This window comes from Plectropomus leopardus, chromosome 14 (genome assembly GCF_008729295.1).
Source record: "Plectropomus leopardus isolate mb chromosome 14, YSFRI_Pleo_2.0, whole genome shotgun sequence".
NCBI classification, from domain to species: domain Eukaryota; kingdom Metazoa; phylum Chordata; class Actinopteri; order Perciformes; family Serranidae; genus Plectropomus; species Plectropomus leopardus.
The window spans coordinates 14622197-14636777 of record NC_056476.1 but is presented as its reverse complement, the minus strand read 5'-3'; the positions used below and the strand labels follow the sequence as shown (position 1 = coordinate 14636777).

Genomic DNA, 14581 nt, shown 5'->3' with positions numbered 1-14581 from the left:
GTATCTGCGCCTAATCACCTCGAGCTCGTGCGCTGTTTGTTACCTCTTTATCTGTTGTTTCGCGCACAAGACAATATAAAAAAGCTCGTGTCCCTTAGTACTGTAGCTTTTAGTGTGGGGTTTAAGTGCATATATAATCGCTATAGTTGTCAAAGTAACGTGAAAAAGGCAGCTGTTTCTGCTCCACATGTTGTTTCTATGTAGACTACGTCACGCGCTGATGTTAGCCAATGAGCGGCAGCGGCTATATATATTGTGATATTTTTCCCTGAGTGTCGTCTGTCAGACAGACAGGCAAGCTCTGATCTGATGTTGTACACCGTCAACACAAACGCCAACGAATCACATACGTTATGTTTGAGTGCAATGTTACAGCAGATGATCGGGGTTGAGGGCAGGGTTGGACACATGACCTTTTAATCCCAGAGAGCGAGGCGGGATTTGTGCCTGAGAGGCTGAGACCAGGGTTAATACTTTCCAGCACACGTACGGTGAAGTCATTGGCTCGCGCGCTACTGGCGCGGCATTGTAAAGTTTACTAAGCGCCGAAAGCTAATGCAGAAAAGACATTTACTAAGATTAATAATATGTAGCGCTTTGTGATAAGACAACGAACCCGATCGGATACATACGTGATTGCGAGGATATGGATGGACGAGCAGAGACGCGTGTCGGTGGAAATTAGTAGAAAAAATAGCTTTATTTTGGTCGTTTATAACTTGGTAGTTGGGCTAAAGTGAGCGCGCTGCGTAATGTCATGCTAGCATAGCTGCTGTAACTCAGCAGACGGTATCAAGATGAGCTCTTCACGGGAGATAAAACGTCAGTATTGATTCGCTTTTACTAAGTTTTTTTTCGATTGTTTACTCTGTTGGTATAATAAAAGCTTGGTGTGTGATTACCCCGCAGAGCTGCAGAAAGCAAAGAGCAAAGCGCAGAACAGCAACAACCTCAAAGAGGAAGCAAACATCTGCAATCAGCTGGGAGAGCTGCTGTCCAGAAATGGTAAGTTATTCATAACAATCACAATGTTGAATTTCCTGTTCAACAAAAAGTGTGTAGAGGAATCTTTTTTTTACCGACTTTGTTTATTGATTTTCACAAATTTGTATCCATCAATGGAGTATGGAGTAGCTGTGACAAGGAAATAAAAACGTTTACTTCACTTTGCAAAAAAAAGACAAGTGCAGTTGTCATTGGTTAATTCTTTGTGTGTGTGTGTGTGTGTGTGTGTGTGTGTGTGTGTGTGTGTGTGTGTATTGTATAACTTTGTAGTAAATGAGTTACTCATGAGAATATGATTAGTAAAAAAGGGTAGGTATAATAGGCATCAACCCTAAATGCCAAAAAAAATTCTTGTCCATGCAGATAGCCTGTTTTTTATTTTTTTATTTAATCTTTATTTGTACAGGTAATCTCATTGAGACATGGGGTCTCATTCTCAAGAGAGACCTGTTTCGGACAACATACAATGTAACAATTAGTTATGGACAGACATTTATCACCACAGTACTTACAACATTTAAGTGAAAGTACAGAGTGAAAGCAGATTAAAAATACTAAAAACAGGAATACGTTTCCAAAGATGCCTTTTTCCAGTGCCCTCAGAATAAGTTTAAAATCCCACAGTGGGATCAAGCTGGACAGATCAAGCTCTGTACTTACTGAGGGCTTTTCTTCTTTCCTTCTGTTCTCTTAGTAGCTTCAGTTTAATGAGGATCCCTTTTCCACTCTGATCTTACTCACTTTCCCCTCCCTTTATTTTCTTTGGACACTGGACTGACCCCAAATGGTGGTTTCCAATGCATTGCAGGCACTTTGCTTCCTCTTTGTCTTCTTTGCGCTCCTCACAGCAGTTTTCCTTCCGTCTTTTAACTTTTTTCCATACTGCAGTAAAATGTCCTTATTCCTCACAGAAGAAACATCTGAGAGGATGTTTTATGGTCTCTTTCACACTGTAACACACATACTCATGTTTCACTACTGTCAGTTTCTCTTCAAAAGTCAAATACACCCTGCTCTTTTTGTCTTTCTGTCCTATGATTTCCAGTACTGTGAAGTGCAGTTTCTAGTCGACTGTGTCCTATTGTCAATCTATTCATCTGTCCCCACTCCTATTTTTTGTGAATCTCAGGTGATTATGAGGCTGCCATCAGTGAGCACCAGCAGGAGTTGTCTCTTTCTGAGGTGCTTAACGATGTGATTGGACGAGCTGTGGCCAATCGTAAGATAGGAGAGTGCTACGCAGAGCTTGGAAACATTGAGGCTGCTTTGAAAGTGAGTAGATTGTTTTTCTGAATTGAGAAAAAATGCAGAAACGCATTTGTAGCAATTCTTAAAACTGTTGACTCAGCATTATTGTGATAACAAAAGTAGGGAACAACATGCATGCTCACACTACAGGGATGTTAAGATGTTTGTTTTTTCCTTCAGCATCAGCGCCGTCACCTGGACCTGGCTCGCTCTGTCAGAGATCATGCTGAGGAGCAAAGGGCGCTGGCCACTATTGGACGAACCTACCTTTTTCGATATGAATCAGATCAGTCGAAGAACAGTTTAGAGCAAGCTCAGGATGCCTTCAGGCAGAGCCTGGCCATTGTGGATGAACGATTAGAAGGTGTGCGCTGTGTGCTAGTTTGTAACCCCCTTGTTTTTGAGGGATATGTTAAATTATCTCGTTTTTGTAATACTGTTTTTTCTAACATGTTTATTTTTTCTTTTACCTAAAGGGACTGTGCCAGGGCGAGAGATTAGTGAGATGAAGGCACGTCTCTTCCTCAATCTAGGTCTGGTCTGTGATCATCTGGGAGAGCCCAAACGATGCAGCGAGTTTATTAGACGAAGTGTCTTTATTGCAGAGTAAGAACATCCTCAACTAAACTGTATCCTCATGTTAAAACTTAATAATATGGAGAGCGCAAAAAGATGACGATGAGTGTTGCTGATGGTGCTTTATCTATTCTAACCCTGTAAAGGAAGAGTCAGCTGCTGGAGGATCTCTACCGTGCAAACTTTAACTTGGGCAACATCTACTTCCGTCACGGTCAGCAGTCTAACGCAGTGCGTTGCCTTGAACAGGCCAAAGAGTGCGCGAGGAAGATCAAAGACAAGTTCAGTGAGAGCGAGTGCTTCCACTGCATCGGCAAGGTATAAACTCAACTCATCGAACCAACTGACCCGTTTCCTGTTAGTGTGGCAGTGCATTTGTCATTTGTGCGCCTCCATGACATTTATCCGCAGGTGCAGCTGTCACTGGGCGATTTCGTAGCTGCCAGACGATCTCTGAAAAAAGCTCTCTTATTGGGTTCCCAGCAGCCATTGGACCGGCAGGCAGTAAAGAAAGCTTTCAAATATGGTGAAAGACAGCTTTTTTTTATCTACTCAGTCTTGTTGATTATTTGCATTTACTTAAAATTATTTTTTTCACCAAGAAAGCTGAGTTGATGGTGGTGATTTGTTTGAATTTCATAGCGGATCAAGGCTGTAAATTAGAGGAAGAGTTGGGGGAGGATCACGGCAAAATCCCCCATCAGGCCGTTGGGCTGGCAGAGCAGCTTGGGGACCTGTACTGTAAGGTTGGGTGCTACAGCAAAGCTCTGGATGCATATCAAGCTCAGGTAAAAATATTTCAAGCACCCAATATTCACTGCCTTTTAAGTCCTATCCAATTTGAACTGACACTTAATACAATCAATTAAGCTCTGTTGTCTATGTAATGCAGCTAAAGGGCGCTGAGGCGTTGGGAAAGCCTGCCAGGGAGCTGGCCGTCATCCACGTGTCCCTGGCGGCGACCTACACAGACCTCAGACGGCACAGCAAGGCAGTGGAGCACTACAGACAGGAGCTGGCTTTACGACAGGGCAGCTCGACTGAGGTATACATGACATACATCTTCACCCAAATGTCCTCTCTTTTATTAAACGGCAATATTTAAGATCATAGTTATATTATCTGGGTTTTATGGACACAGGTGACTCATGTCTATAACAGACGTGGGACCAGGTCATTGTTTAGTAAACCTGTTTAGTAAACGATTCGTGTAAGTTTAGACTGACTAATATAATTTACAATATTAAAACGTATTTTGAAATGATGTCGCATATAATTTAATCACTTTATGTGTGTCTGTGTCAGGAGTGTAGCACTTGGCTGAACATCGCAGCTGCTCAGGAGGAGAGCAGCTGTGCCCTGGAGGATGTAGAGAGCAGCTACAGTAAAGCCTCTCACTGCGCTCAGAAGTCTGGGCAGACCAGACTACAGGTGAGCTGGAAGCTGGAAAAATTAATAGGATAAGAAACGGTTAAACTTTATTTGAAAGGCTAATCAATTTTCATGGATTTCCCATACATAATAGGCTTTTTATGTACAGATGGGTGACAAATTAAAGGAATAAATGAGTGAGGAAACATAATGAACGCAGCTGCTTCCACACAGGTACAAGATACAATTAAGCAAATAAGATTCAATCAGGACCATGTTTGAAAATATTGAGCAAGCCCAGTTTATTCTGATTTTATGTTATTTTTCTGCGATTTTGGACCAGCGAGGAGAGCAGCGCTCTCCCACCACCATCAACAAAACACCAAATGAGCATATTTCTTTTGGAAAAATGGTATTCGATCCCTCCAGTCGAGTAAAGCTGTTCTCGCGGCACACTCTGATGTAACATCTTACTAAGACACTTTATGTCGATTTATCCTTTAAATTGTCACCCACCATCTGTAGCTACAAATCCCTATACTATGTTTAAGAAGGGAAACAGATGCAGTGTTTGAACGCTTACTTTCCCTCCTACAGAAACGCGTGCTGAGGCTCTGGCTGGCGTCCCAGAGACGACTCGGCTCATCCAGGGCTGATGACACTGAGGCGACGCTGCAGGAGCTGTGCGCCGCTGAGGGCTGGAGTCCAGATGGGAGCGATGGTGAGGAGGATGAAGAGGAGGAGATGGATAACAGTGAGCCTCTGGATGACAGTGACGTCGTCCTCTCAGACTCAGGTAGAACTGGCGTTTTGCTCCCCTGACATCTGCGGACAGATTAATTCTAATAGTAAGTTATTTTTATGTTTTTGACTTTTCATGTTTAGATGAGGATTTGGAGGGTTATGACAAAATGGTATCAGGAAGGAGGAAGGCAGGAAGGGTGAGTCGCATGTCAGTCTTTCCACAATCATTTCATCTTTGTTTTTGTGTCTTCTACGTTTTTACCCTCTGCTCTGTTTGTTTCCGTTTTTTTAGTGGAACAAGAGGAACGAGAAGGGAGAGACGTCTCTGCACAGAGCGTGTATAGACGGAAACCTGAAGCAGACCCAGTATCTGGTGGAACAGGTGAGAAAAACAAGACTTGTTTTAGTTTAACAATAAGCACAACATTTTTTCCGTTTTAAATGTGGCCACAAAAAGCAAAATCAAGAGAAAATGCAATGACAGTCAGACAGACGAAGGTAAAATCCTCAGTGAACAGTAAAATATCTGCACTAAACTGAGCAGAAATCCAATAATAAATCCAGAGACTGTCTCTGCTGTGATTATTTCTAAGGAGTTATGTTCATAATGTAAAAACATCCTGGATTTTATTATAATTAATAATACTCTGCTTGTCTGCATGTCAGGGTCACCCCGTGAACCCCAGAGACTATTGTGGCTGGACTCCTCTTCATGAGGCCTGCAACCACGGTCACTATGGTAACTGAGTTATGATCAACTTCATATGACCTTGTTTAAAAATTGTTTTATAAAAATGGTAAAAAAAGAAATTGTCTCTCTCACACAGACATTGTAGCCGTGCTGCTGGAGCGCGGTGCTAATGTAAATGATCCTGGTGGTCCCTTATGTGAGGGAGTGACTCCTCTCCACGACGCCCTCGCTTGTGGCAATTTAAAAGTTGCGAGACTCCTGGTGGAGCGAGGGGCTTCTGTCACTCAACGCAACTCAAAGGTGTGTGTGCCATTTTTGGTGAACTACAGGAGCTGATTATGTAAAACTAAATGATACCGATTAATACAAACTATACAAAAAAATAAGAGGATTTCTGCAGATGTTTTTTACAAACTTGAACCAGTCTTCTGAAAAACAGTAGATATTTGGGGCTGTTTTAGTTGTTGAGGTAGTGGTAAAAACTCACAGACATATTCACCCTGTATGAGGGTAAAATCACAGACTGGTGATATTGAAAGACATCCCCTAGACAACTACATTTGTCCAAATGGGTTTCATGTTTGCATCTGTGTCCCATGCTTTCATCATCCTCTGTCAGGGTGACACCGCCATGGACACCCTCCGTCAGTGGCAGAGGACATACAGCAGAGAGCTGGACCAGGAGACAAAGCAGGAGTGCATCGCCACAGAGAGACTGCTGAGGAAGGCGCTTGCAGGGGGAGGTGAGGCCTTTACATCATCACAACAGTTTAGCCTCAGTTTGCCTTTTAAACATCCTTTGAGACACAGTTTTTTTCCCCACTTATCTCTGTCTAACACAGTGCCGGCTGCTGCGGCCCCAGCCAAGCCTTTCGATGCCCTGCAGGACAGCCAGCTGTTTGATGCTGAGAACTCGGAGCCGCTGTCGTCCTCTGGAGGGGGCTGTTCCTCCAGCCAAGACTGGCGCCGGACCAACAGGAACTCAGAGGTGAAGGCAGCACCTGCCAGCCCCAAACGGTGGCAGAGCAATGGCTCAACGCAGCGGCACAGAGCCAGAGGGACGGAGGCTGCCGTTCTGTACGGGGTAATGTCTGCCAGACTATTATTTACACAAGATCAAGATAAAATTACTTGTTCCTACATCTTTTCCTATAAATGCTTTGGATTCCTTGTGATCTGCAAACTCTGTAGGTCTTTAAAAGACATAAAGATCACTGAATTTAGTTTTCTTAAAACATTTATGCAGTTATAAAAATGTTTTTGTATTTTTTTGTGGCCTGTCAGGAGACTTAATACACCCAAAAACTAAAAGTTGCAACAGTGAAATAGTTATAAAACTGATATCAAAAAGGTCTTGAATTCAACCTGCAGAAACTCTGCCACTGAAACTGAATTCTTAAGATCTACAGTTAGAGTGCGTGGTTTGTTTTTCATATGCTTTTTGTAGAATAACAGCAGCTCCTCAGATGACAGCGACTCTGATTGCCCCGTCAGTCCTCTGCGTCCCGTCCGCACCAGACAAAGTTTACCAGCACCCCCGAGTCACAAGGAAGCCCCCGCAAACCCAATCCCCAACTCGGGTCGAGAAAGTGTGAGGGAGGCTCCCGCGCCGTCTGTCTTTGCACGAGAGGAGTACCACAGCGTCATCCGAGGCTTAGGCAGTGCCAAAACTCTTCTGTCACAGCCTCAGTTCTCCAGCACGCCAGCTGTTTCAACCAGCAACAAATCAGCTCTTATTCCCGAGGAGGAGTACCTAGCTGATGAGTGGCTGGAGGACGATTTGGGGGAAATCCAGCCGAAGAAGAAGAGGAGACTACAGGTGGAGCAGGATGGGATGAGAGGGGAGGATGCTGCCTTGCCTTCAGCAGCAAAAAGTCAAAGCAGATACTTGAACTCTGACGCCTGCAGAGGTAATAAGTTGACCTTTTTTTTGTCACATGTTTCTTTTACTCCACATCTCTTTCACCGTCATTAAGCTCTTCTCCTCTTTCACTTCTGCAGCTCCGTCGTCCTCCAGCAGGAGTCTCTCTCTGAAAAAGAACGGCTCTCAGAAGCCTCACCAGGTCAAAATGACTCAGATGCCGGGGATGGTGCGTTTGGGGAGACGAGAGGTCAACAGGTCACAGAGTCCCACAGTTACAGACAATGACGAAGTGAGACCAGAGACGCCACCACCGCTACAAATACACATACAGGTGAGAAAAAATCTAACACGGCCTTTATCCTGATGAGTTACAGATGGAATCAAATCTAGAAAAATGCATTAACAGTGTTATTGTTGGACAATGTTCCTATAAATGATTCATTTTATGTTTGTATGTAGACTTTTGTCTTTTTTTTATGTAGTATGCTATTGACCTTTTTCTGTGTCCTTAATGAAGTAAATCAAAAAAATTCAAGTCCGAAAAAAGATTTCACATTACTTATTCAGGACAACATCAACTGCAGACAGACAATTATTAATGTTTCAGCATCGTTCTGCGCCGTAAGTGGAGCTTCATTTATCAGGAGTCTGTCTTTATTCTTGATTAACTTCAGACACTGATGAATGTGCTGACGAATAAGAGCAGGACGATGTTGAAGGAAGCACCATTTTGAGAAACATAGATCTAAACTGTGTGTATTTTCCGTCATAATTTCACACGAGGTCACGCTGCAGTTTCAGTTTCAGCATTTACAGATTTTATTTGTGAAATAATGGCAGGATTCGGTGGCGTTCCCCTTTAAAGTCAGTTGAGGAGACTTTATTCAGAACTGCGCTGCTCGACCTTAACCACAAAAAGGAAGAGAGAGCATATAATTCAGGTTTAGCTGCATTCTATTGACTCCCAGTATCTTTTAGATTAGATTTTATGCTCCCATAATTTGTTTTAAAAGCTCTTAATGGTTTGGGACTGTCGCATGCTGCAGACTCTCTGCTGTTCTAATAAATGAGCAATGCACTTATACCAAGAGCTATAAGAGATGTGGTCTCTGTGAACATTTTTAAATGGAAAACTGAAAAGCTATTTATTTAATTTGGCTTTTAATACATATTATTCTTCTTATTTTTTTAAGTATTAAAAAAAATCTGATTCTTTGTATTTTATTTGTTTATTGCTACTATTTATTTATTTGTTTGTTTTACTGGTCTCTGTTTTTTACTTTCTCTTGTATACTTTTATTATTAACAGTTTTTTTTAGTTTTTTTTAAACTTATTATTTCATTGCCCTTTTTTAAGGTTTTGATTTTGATTTTTTTATTACAAAGCACTCTGAGCTGCATGTCTTCTGTGAAAAGCACTCTATAAATAATGATTATCATAATTATTTTTATTCAAGCAGCCATTATGTTTTTGCCTGTATTTATTTGTTTTAATTTGTCATTTTATTTCAGCCTCCTGCTCAAACTTTGGTTGCTCCCATGCCCACTTCACTACCTCCACCAATCAGAATGAGGGTCAGAGTTCAGGAGGATGTTTTCCTCATCCCAGTTCCACAAAGGTTGGTGTTTATCTGTTACTCTTTTATACGAATGAATGACACCTGTGATGTGATTTTGTAGTTGTAGTTTTTTTTTAACATTGGCTTAACAATTTTGACACCAAGGAGCCAGTGCTGGTGTTTTTGTGCTGTTTTGAAACATATCGTATGCTGCTGTGTTTCAGCGAGGCAGACTCCTGCACTGTGTCGTGGCTGTGTGAGCAGGCCGCTCAGCGTTACTACCAAAAATGTGGCCTCCTGCCACGCCTCTCGCTGCAGAAGGAAGGTGCTCTGCTGTCCCCGCAGGACCTGCTGCTGGCTGTCCTGCACACCAATGAAGAGGTAAGGACAGGCGTTAAGAAAATGTTGCTTTTACTTATTTTCACCAGTACAGAATTAGGATGGTGTGTTGTGTTGCAGGTTCTTGCTGAAGTTTGCTCCTGGGATCTCCCTCCTCTCCCTGAGCGCTACAAGAAGGCCTGCCACAGCCTGGCAGCGGGTGAGCAACACACACTAACACACACAAATGCAGACACACACATTTTTATAACTCGTTCTGGAGCATCTCTTTGTGTCGCCGCAGATGAAAACAAGCGTGTGACCCGGCTCTGTGAGGTGCAGGACGGGAGCTCCTCTGTATCGGTGTGCGGCCTCAGCCTGGCGCCCTCCTCCCTCAACCCGCTCCTTCGTGCCCTGAAACTGCAGGCCAGCCTCACAGAGCTGCGTATGTCCGGCAACCGTCTCCACGACAACCTTCTCCCTGAGCTGGTTGCCACAACAATCACCATGCCTCGGCTTCGGCTGCTGGATGTTTCTGCCAATAGCATCACGGGGGACGGGCTGGAGAAAGCCGTAAATGCTTTAAAGGGACAGAGTCATCCTGCGTTCCCGGTAAAAAACCCAACATCCAGAGTCTGTTTTTATTTCAACAGCTGTCATCAGTTTACTTTTGAAGATACTTTTGTCTCATAAGTGTCACTGTTTGGATCCAGATAGTGTTGAAAATTGACATTATAGTTAGTTTAAATTATACATTATTTAAAATATAGTAACCATAAAGCATAGGCTCAATCTAAATCACAGTGAAATATATTTATCTCTCTTTTTACTCTTAGCTCTGCTGATAGTTTCTGTTTTATGTATTCCACCAAAGTACTGAAAAATTTAAATTTAAAAAATGTAACAACATATATTTTCTAAAAACACCGTCCCTTGTAAAACTGTTCTTGGTAAATACGTGGTTCATAGAAAGGACAGGACATTGTTTCTGGAAAGACATACTGCTGTTGAGTTCAGTACCACAAAACAAATTGTGGTTTGCTTCACAGTCAAGCGGACTGTTTTAGGGTTATCTTATCAGATTTTAACTCAAGGGGTGGGTGAGAACTTTTTTTTGGCTGCTGCTATTTGGGTAAACTGACTTAAAGGCTCACTTTCAGCCTGGATCCTATTTTTACATATTTTGTGTCTAAGTGACAAATGTGAAACTGGTTCAGTATCAATCAAGAGCGTTACCGTTGGCAGCTGTGCAACAGGCTGCAGCGTAACCATTCGAGGTATGTTCACTGTTCCCAATACTGGACCAGTTTCAGAAATTGTTTCTCACATTAGTCACAAAGACCAAATAAAAAAAGCGGGGAACAGGTTGAAAAACACTAAAGTTACCCTTTAAGTGTTTTTTTTAAATTGTCCACATGCCTGAGTTTCACTAAAGATGCATTTTAAATGAAATGCAGCTTGTTAATGTTCCAGTTGTTCACACGCTGTTAGCTTGACAAGGTCCTATTGTTAAGCATGTGAAAACCACCAAAATCACAACCCCTCCCACCATGTGTCAAAGTGTCCCACACCATAGTGTGTGAAACATCTTTAACACCAAGCACACTTTTCCATCACATCTGAGACTGATAGTTCATCAGATTAATATAAAGAGTTCAACAGTGAATTCTCTCTTGTGCACGCTGATGTTTTTTGGTTGATTTTTGGTTGTAGTGTCTGGAGGAACTCGACCTCAGCATGAACCAGCTGGGTGACGGTGTGTCCGAGTCCCTGTCCTGTCTGCTGTCCCACTGCCCTCTGTTAGCCAAGCTGTCCCTGCAGGCCTGTGGCCTCACCGCTCGCTTTCTTCAGCAGCATCGATTGCTGTTAGCCAACGCTCTGACAGGTGACGCTCTGACACTCTAAATTTGGGTTTTAAAATCGAAACTTGTGACAAGTGATGAGCAGAGTCAATAAAGCCCTCAACTCAAGCGTCCTGTGTTAATCAAATCCTTGTACTTTTCTGAGAAGTTTAGCTTTAAAAGATGTGTCATTATTTATAATTAGCTATAGATTAAAAGAAAGGATGGTATTAATATTCATTTACAAGCCAATATTTTAAATCAGGATCCAACAGAATCTATTTCAGCTTTCAGCTTATTTATAGATAAGTAAATGAATATCTTTTAAACTTTCAGGATCAGGCCACCTGAAATCAGTGTGTCTATCCCACAATGCACTGGGCTCTACTGGCTTTGAGCTGGTGTTGAAGACTTTGCCTCTCCACTCTCTCACACACCTGGACCTGTCTGCCGTCCGCAGGGGTCCAGCTGATTACCCAGCGCTGGAACACCTCGCCAAAATCCTGTCACAGGTGCGCTCACATCAGCCATGCTGTGCAGTTATTTATGTAGTGGGTGGAGAGCTTTAAGTGCAACAAATGAAAACGTGTCATCTGTCTTCGCAGGAAGACTGTTCGCTGACCCACTTGAGTCTGGCAGCAAACGGGTTGACGGACAGCAGTGTCGCCACCTTGACCAGGTGAGTGTGCGTCTTCTGCTGCCTGAGAGCATGCATACATTTAATCCAAATTAGAAAATTCATCAAATCATAATTATGGTGCGATGATGTCTTTGAAGCTAAAGGTCTGTGAACATGTGTTCAGAATTTTGTTATCAGTGATGACATTTTAATTTGCTTAATTTTGGCTGATTAGATTAGTTTCATCCCCAGTTCATTAACTCAGAACCAAGAGGGGGAGGGAAAACGTGTTCAACTTATTTTAAGGGCGCTGGAAAAAGCATCTTTGGAAACTTGTTCCTGTTTTTAGTATTTGATCTGCTCCTACTTGGCACTTTGACCTAAATATTGTATGAACTGTTTTGACTGATCTGTCAGTCGTAACTATTTTTGTGTTATATGTAGTTGTTTGAAACAGGCCTCTCTTGAGAATAAGACCCCATGTCTCAATGAGGTTACCTGTATAAATAAAGGTTAAATTTAAAAAAGATTTAAAAAAGGACTTCTGTGGTTTTATCTGCCGTCCTGTATTTGTCTCTGTCAAACTTTTTGGTTTCTCCCTGCAGGTGTTTACCTTCATGTCCGTCTCTGGTTCATCTGAACCTTTCAGCTAATCCGTCTGTTACCTCAGCGGGACTTCACAGCATCCTGATGTCTCTCAGAGAGGCTGGTCGACCTTTGACCCTTCTAAACCTGCAAGGTACATTGGTCTGTGTGTGTACGTGTAGGTCATACGCCTGTGGTGTCAGGTGCACATTCACCATTTCTTACGAAAACACATTCTAAGTTTCCTTGTGGCTTAACAAACATGCTGAATGCCAGCAATCTTCTTTGTCTCTGGTGACACGTTATTCTTATAAATGTGAAAAATATGTTAAGTATATTTTGCCTAAAAGTACGATGTGCTACACTGGTATGTTGTGGTACCTAATATTGCTGCAACATAGTTAAACTGTGAGCTACAAAGGGGTGGTTGAAGATTAAATAATGTGAATATTATGAATTGGAAAGAGATGGAAAACTTAATTCAGTTTTATTTTTACTGTCCTTTTATATCACAGTTTGTCTGGAGGCCCTTTTTCACCTGTGTGATGGGGGTAAAAGATGCCATAAGTTGTTACAATAAGAGAATTAATCAAAAATATTGACTTAGTATCTCAAAATAATTAGACATACTGCAAATTTACTCTTTTGATACACTGAATTATTTTGAGAAATATTTTTTCTCATTATAATTACTTAACAAGATCTTTTTTCATCACTTCCATAAAAGTTGTGACAAACATTGTTTGACAACTTATTGATGAAACCGTATTTAACTTTAGATTGATTACATTATTTTTTTAATTGAATCAGATATCTGACATAACCTGATAAACTTGAAAGTTAAGTTTGTTATTAAATTGAGAGCTGAATATAAAGCAATGAATTGTAAAATTACCAACAGTATAGCAGAGGATATGCTTTCACTATAAGTGATAATAGTTTCATAGAAAGTGCTTCAAGAAACAGTCAGTGTATAAGAATTCATCAAAAAACGTCAGTGCTTCATGTTCTTATTCAAATGATTGTGTGTGCTGTATTGTACCCAATTGTTAAGTTTTGCTAGAGATGAATAATCTCTTGCAAAAAAAAAAGAAAGCCATTGGTGTCAAAGATTGTGCCTAAGCATTAAAAAAAAAAACTGTAATATAATCCCTGACACAAGGCTGCTCCTTGTTTCCTCTCCCACAGGTTGCGCGGTGTCCGGCCCCTGGGACAGTGCGGATCTCGATGGTTTGTCAGAGCTGGTCAAGGATCTCCGTCTTTGCTCACAGGGACTCAACAAGCTGGACCGACAGGCCTTAAAGCAGAGCTGGGACGCCAGTCGGCCACATGGACACTTCATTGACCGAAACAGCATGTGCCTGCTCTCTGCTGCAGCCCCCTCGTGAAGAGGGGAAACATTTAACGTGCCGCAGAGACGATGAAAGATCATACATCACTGACACTGAATTCTGAACCGTGTAAAATCATTAACACACAATATTTTATCACTCGAGGCTGATCGCTTAAGTCACCAAATGGACCAGTCACATGGCGCCCAGGGACACTCTGTGGAAGTAGCTTTTATGTTTTCATGTGTTTTTGTCACCTTATTTATGTGGAACTGTACTTACGTTTGTCATGTTAGCAGTGTGTTTGTCATGATGCAACCACTGAATTATTGTATGATTTTACATTTAGAAAAAAACAATTAAAGTATTGTAAAATATTTCTTTTCATCACTTTAAAGGGATTCTTCCTGGTTCATAAAAATCTCGAACAACAAAACTATTTATTCTTTCTCTTTTCTTTGACAATATAGTGATCACACTGGATATAAATCTTGCTGGATTTGTGCACAAAGTAATGTAATTATTGAACGAAGCAACATTTTGAACTTATTGTTATGACTGGCTCAAATTAAAAAATAAGACCTCTATTTACAAAAAGGACATAGAAAATAGAAAATGAAAATGAAAATGTTGCAAACAGAAAAAGCTGGGTCTTGGTGCATGGACACCGAGCTAGTGTGAGCAGAGCATGCAGCCGCAGATAAGGGCTCAGTACACAGCTTCACCGCAGCTCTCTATCAGCTTTCAATCAGTCACTGCTGCACCCGCAACAGAGAGAGCAGGCGCACACACACACACACGCACAGGTGGAGCATGACAGGCAGAATGT

At 41.8% G+C, this 14581-nt stretch overlaps 1 protein-coding gene across 1 annotated transcript; it reads left to right on the top strand.

Moving 5' to 3' along the window:
* Positions 1–560: 560 nt before the first annotated feature.
* On the top strand, positions 561–14172 carry tonsl (tonsoku-like, DNA repair protein). The gene is made up of 28 exons (XM_042500881.1): positions 561–822; positions 910–1005; positions 2135–2277; positions 2434–2617; positions 2730–2859; positions 2976–3147; positions 3241–3355; positions 3472–3617; positions 3722–3874; positions 4135–4260; positions 4798–4996; positions 5086–5141; positions 5237–5326; positions 5611–5683; positions 5772–5935; positions 6255–6378; positions 6478–6719; positions 7083–7545; positions 7637–7830; positions 9012–9118; positions 9283–9439; positions 9518–9596; positions 9681–9988; positions 11090–11261; positions 11554–11729; positions 11823–11896; positions 12442–12575; positions 13610–14172. Exons 1-28 carry the CDS (start codon positions 798–800, stop codon positions 13807–13809), a joined length of 4302 nt encoding a protein of 1433 aa, XP_042356815.1. The 5' UTR covers positions 561–797; the 3' UTR covers positions 13810–14172.
* The last annotated feature ends 409 nt before the right edge of the window (positions 14173–14581 follow it).